At 40.8% G+C, this 5,491-nt stretch overlaps 1 protein-coding gene across 3 annotated transcripts in view; it reads left to right on the top strand.

Moving 5' to 3' along the window:
- The window catches only part of NRAP (nebulin related anchoring protein), a 66,803-nt gene that overhangs the window by 58,732 nt on the left and 2,580 nt on the right, over nt 1-5,491 (top strand). For all 3 annotated transcript variants that reach the window (XM_026650949.2, XM_029911350.1, XM_029911349.1), the window contains 5 exons: nt 462-566; nt 1,232-1,330; nt 1,454-1,558; nt 4,043-4,150; nt 4,866-5,177. In XM_026650949.2, coding sequence (XP_026506734.1) covers nt 462-566; nt 1,232-1,330; nt 1,454-1,558; nt 4,043-4,150; nt 4,866-5,177 — 729 coding nt within the window. The remainder of the gene's footprint in view (nt 1-461; nt 567-1,231; nt 1,331-1,453; nt 1,559-4,042; nt 4,151-4,865; nt 5,178-5,491) is intronic.

The following is a 5,491-nucleotide window of genomic DNA, read 5'->3' as shown; positions in this document are numbered from 1 at the left end:
TTGTTCATCTTCCACTTGCTTTAACAATTGGCCCTATTCATTTTGTTAGCCCATTCTCTTTGTAGATGGGGCTCTAAACCATATAGAGCAGAGAACTGCTGTCCTCTTACAAAGTCAGGCTAATTAGAAAACATGCATTGGATAAAATAATTAGTATTGCTGAGTTGAACCTACTTCAAATAATGATTTTAAAAAGGGATCTTTTACATCCATACAAACAGGTTATTTCTGCTTTGAATCATGTTAATTCACTTGTGAGGCCTCCTCTCGTGACTTGCATATGATTCATTATTTAATTCCTGGTGGAATGAACAAATGCAAACAGTTCGGTTTTATGACGTGATATATGCATGGAGAATGAAAAAGTCGAAAAGTTTAATATGAATCAGGCAGTCTTTTTAAAAAACCTAATAGCTGCGATTGCAAAACTGAGAAACACTAACCATTTTCATTTTTAACAGTCTCGCTATAAAGCAGACCTGAACTTCATGAAAGGGGTTGGTTGGCTGGCTCTAAGATCTCCACAGATAGAAAATGTAAAGAAGGCTGGAGAGCTCATCAGTGAGGTACTGATACATTTTTCATGGGCTGGCACATCTGTAGGAATTGTTTACTATCAAGGCTCCTCGTTACATGACACTTACGAATGTAGCTTATCATTTCCTTTTGATGTGGGAGCCTGTTTATACAAAGCGTAAGTTACCAAAGAGCAGTATGGGAGATGAGCGTCCACTTGTGACACTCGCGGCATATTTTCTATTCCAACGGACATGCTTGTCTAAAAACAAAATATGTAAACAAATAAATGCAGTAAACGCCAGTATGAAATGCTAAGCGGATGAGCTACAGTTTTTAAAATTGCATGCTATTGCGCATAACATTGACAGGAAGGTGATTTAGCCTAATCAGCATCATTTATTACTGCAGAAACTGTGTACCATTCCTAACTAGAGTTTATGAGATCTGTATATAAGAAGTGAATTTGTTAGAGCAAACTCCTGTTTGCAAAACGAAAAGAAACTTTTATTTGTGCACACTGCAGTGGCACATTGGAACCACATTTGCCAGCATTAAAATAAGGGTTGGCACTAAAGGAAAAACACTTTGTTTTTAACACCATGGTTTGAGGATAGTGGTTTGTTTGTTTTTCATTTTGTTCCTGTTGTCACATATGCAAAATTCTCATTGATCACTATTTAATAGAAGCCTCTTGTTTTTTTTTCACTTGCAGGCAAAGTATCGTCAGAAGCCAGGGAGTATGAAGTTCACCACAGTGGTTGACTCTCCGGACCTTATCCACGCTAAGCATAGCTACATCCAGTGCAGTGATGTATGTTTCCTTTTACTGTAATAGACCTTACACTTTTTGTGATATTGTAGTGCATCGATTGGTTTTCCTCAACACTGCTGCCAGCACCAGAGTCGTCACGCTGAATACTTTTTGATTTCACAGAGGCTGTACAGATCTGGAGACTCTGCTGCAATGCACAGATACACCCTGCCTCCTGACCACCCAGATTTTGTCAGAGCCCGCCTGAATGCACTTCATATCAGTGATGTAAGTGACAGATCATTTCATTTCAGGCGGTAGACTTTGTAATAAACTGGACTGCTTAATTAAGGAAAACAGGCTTTAGGAAGTTTTCCTCTAGATACAGAAGTTAAGGTGCCCTTTGGTGAGCCTGACTGAAAATGAAAAAGCCAGAGGACAACAGAGACATACCTGAGTCCAGACGGGATTGGAAGGCTGTATAGTTTTATTGACCAGAGAAATAAAACTCTCCTCTTCTCCTTTGAGAAGCAATTCTATCTGGTAGAGTGGAAAGCGATCAGGAATTTCTATCTTTCAATCCAGTTGTGATTATTGGGCAAATTAAGACCCATTCAATCACCTTTGGGAAAATAGGCTCTGTCCCGGGATATGTAATTTGTGTGCATGGCGGGGGAGGGGGGCACCTTTTGGCCTGAACTGATCCTTTTAGCATACTAGTCACCTGTGTGTGTGCAGCTGTGCCAGCCAAACAGAGTTGGGTTAACAGATTCTGTCTCCACAGTGCAGGCCCAGGCAGTATTTCTGTCCCTAACTTCTTGTGATGCCATGTGCTGTTAAACAGCTGGTCTCTTGGGGGCTACATTTCAGTGATGGGCAGAGAGATCCTTGGATCTACATTAGTTCACAATGTGCTTTGGGTGAAGGGTGCTATATACATGTAAGATTTTATTGTATAATTTGAAGCCTTAATCTGTCTGAAAGGCCAGTTATGGAGGTACAAGCGAGGCCTAAAAAATACATTTCTTGTTATCCTCTCTAATACGGGGAGGAAAATTTGTTGGTTTACAAACCTCCTCACTCATGTCTGAGGAAAAGAGTAAAGAAGATCTGCTGCTCACGCAGCTAAAGCAGTTTTGCCACGACTTGACAAATCTCATAATTGTCAGATCTGCATGTAATGTTTCTTCTCAAGATACCAACATTTTGAACCAGAATTATCAGAGGAGCAGTGAGGACATGGAGATCTTTGTAGCCTTTCATTAAACATCAAATTGTTTGTGGTATTTACAGAATTGGATCATGTGCTGCACATGGAAGGTTGTTGAGGGAGAATGACCTTACAGTGCACAAAAAGCTATTGATATTTTAAAGCTGTGGCGATAACTACGAATCAAATGGATGTAATGTGTGAGGATGAGGACAAAACTCTGCACACTGTGATAAAGAAAATGACTCATGGGGTTCCAGATCAAAGGACCCATGTAATATTAAGACTCACAGTGGCAACGCAAAAGCTTTGAGAGATTACATAAAAAAAAAGCCAGACAGGAAATGACTGTGATGTAGCATACAGCCTGCACCCAGCAGTTACTAAATGTAAAGGGGCATTGTGGGTACAAGTTCAGAATCTGGGCAAATGTCATTGTTGGGGAGAGACTAAGGATCATCGGATTCACATTCACTTCGTTTTATAAAGCCCACGCTAATAATGACCAAAAGTTGCATGCCATCTGAAGGCTACTGAGTGGCCTCAGTCCAATCGTAGGTGTCCACACGTGAAAAACAACAGTGCCAGTTTCCACTTCCTGGTTGGAATTCTCATCAGAGAAGCAAGGGGCAGATTGGTTCTGGAGACTGAACTATGACTAGGGCACATTAGTGGGCCTTGCACTGCCGCCTCCCATCCTGTAACTGTTCAGAACGTCCGCTGGCTCAGTCTGCTGTCTTGCACAACCACCACCTTCACTTGCAAAACATAAGAAATAGGTTAATGTATTTTAGAACTTGAAATGTATATTGGTGACGTGCTCAGGTGTAAAACATATATCAGAAAAACTAGACTGCAGCCTCAGAGGGTGCAGGTGAATAAAATTAGAAAGGGAAAAAATAGAAGTGTCCGCTGAGACTTAAAAAGAATCAGATACAGCAGTTTATGTAGCCAGCACATAGCATTTGACACTGCATCCTATCCACTCTGAAAGCTATAAATACCACTACTTGGAAAAGAATCAGAACTAGAGCACTTTCACTTTGAGAATGCATTTCACAGCCTCAAAGTCATATCCAATGTGTTACAGGCAGATGTTATTCCAGATGAGTTAATGAAACCACATGTAACATGGGACTGAAACAGAGCACATTAGAAAAGCTTGAAATGACTGGTTACTGAAACTCTGGTACTGAAATTCTGAAGACACAAAACCCAAGGCACTACAAGCGGATGCATCAAAAGACAGAATAAGGGCAATATCGATGCAATATTGATGTGCCTGATGCATCAAAGTCGCTAATAGAAACTCAATAAAATCAAAACCAATCCATGTGAAAATGTAAAAAGAAAGCCTGATGGTTGTATTTAGACATGAGAGATTTCATCATTATGTTTAATAGGAAAGAAACCGAAGTGCTATAGAATCTGATCCCAAATCTTTGGAGATTGCTGTCCAGATTCATCATGACAATGAATCCTTTAGAATAAAACATTTATTACTGCAGCCACAAAAATAGATTTAATGAACTGACTGTTTTCTCCTCTTCTTTTTAACACAGAAAATGTATAAAACAGCCTGGGAACAGACAAGGGCAGCTGGCTATGATTTTAGGTTGGATGCCATCCCATTCCAGACAGCTAAAGCTTCAAGAGAAATTGCCAGTGATGTAAGAAGTGTTCAGTTTACAAAATACACCCCTACAAAGCCATTAAACCCGGACATAAAAAGTGGGTCTTGGAAGCCAGTTTGGGTGAGGTGGTTATGTGGTCAAACCAGATGTTTGTGCAGAATTAAGTTTGAAGTTTTCCACTAGGAACGCCATTTAATAATATACAGTACGTGACAGGAGTATTTTTAAAGGACCTAGTCATGGGGGGTAGGTTTCTGATGATATAGTACTGTAAATTGGGTACAAGATTTTGATTAGTCAAAATAGTGGGCCTACCTAGGCCACTTATTAGATTGAGTGTGAACGCAAAAGACATTGGGTCACCCTGTGAACACATAGGCGAAGAAATTGCAGTAACAGAAGCTGCATTGCTTGAGTCATTTATAAACGGACTAGCCAGCTCAAGGAAAAAAGTAGACAGCTCTCCAAGAAATGGTCCTACATTGGCAGGGGTGTTGGCTTCACACATTTTTCCTGTTTCTTTAACAATTACCAAAGAGTTTATTCTACTGTGGTTACATAGTTGTACTATAAATAATGGCTTTTTTTACAAAAAAATATAGACACGTGGCTCAGACTCCTCTTGGTTTAAGTGCACAGAGGGGATCCTGTGCCTGCTGAAGAGAGAGCTATTGATGGGAGGGGTGGGAATTCAATTAATAAGGCAGTTGTATGATGTGCAAATGAGATTTCCTTTTCCAACACCCTGCAGTTCAGGTACAAAGAGGCCTTCCTGAGGGATAAAGGCCAACAGATCGGATTCCGTAATGTGAATGACGATCCCAAAATGAGGCACTTCATCAGGGTGGGAAAACTCCAGAGCGACAACCAATACAAGAAGGAGTTTGCCCAAAACAGGACACAGTTCACGAGTCACATGAATCAGCCCAGATTCATCCATGCTAAGAAGAGCCAGCAGCTAATCAGCAATGTAAACTACAAACAGCCCCTGCCCCAGTACACTTGTGATCCTGAGCAGCTGAATCTGAAGCATGCAAAACAGGCCTACAAACTCCAGAGTGATGTAAGTATATCTGCACTATAGGCTATGTTAGGGTGACCAGATGTCCCGATTTTATAGGGACAGTCCTGATATTTGGGGCTTTTTCTTATATAGGCTCCTATTACGCCCCACCCCCATCCTGATTTTTCACACTTGCTGTCTGGTCACCTTAGGCTATGTTTACAGCACTCACTCCAGGTGCAAAAATCCTATTGTAAGAAAAAAAGGAGCATCTGCTTTCTAAGAATAAATAGTTGTTTGATTCTTGATCCTGTAGGACCTGGCGTGTGTCGTGTCCAGGGCCGGCTCTGGCTTTTTGGCCGCCCCAAGCAAAA

This window comes from Terrapene carolina, unplaced genomic scaffold (assembly GCF_002925995.2).
Source record: "Terrapene carolina triunguis isolate 2854851 unplaced genomic scaffold, T_m_triunguis-2.0 Scaffold95, whole genome shotgun sequence".
NCBI lineage: Eukaryota > Metazoa > Chordata > Testudines > Emydidae > Terrapene > Terrapene triunguis.
Note: the sequence above shows the minus strand (reverse complement) of the source record. Positions and strands in the feature narration are given on the sequence as shown.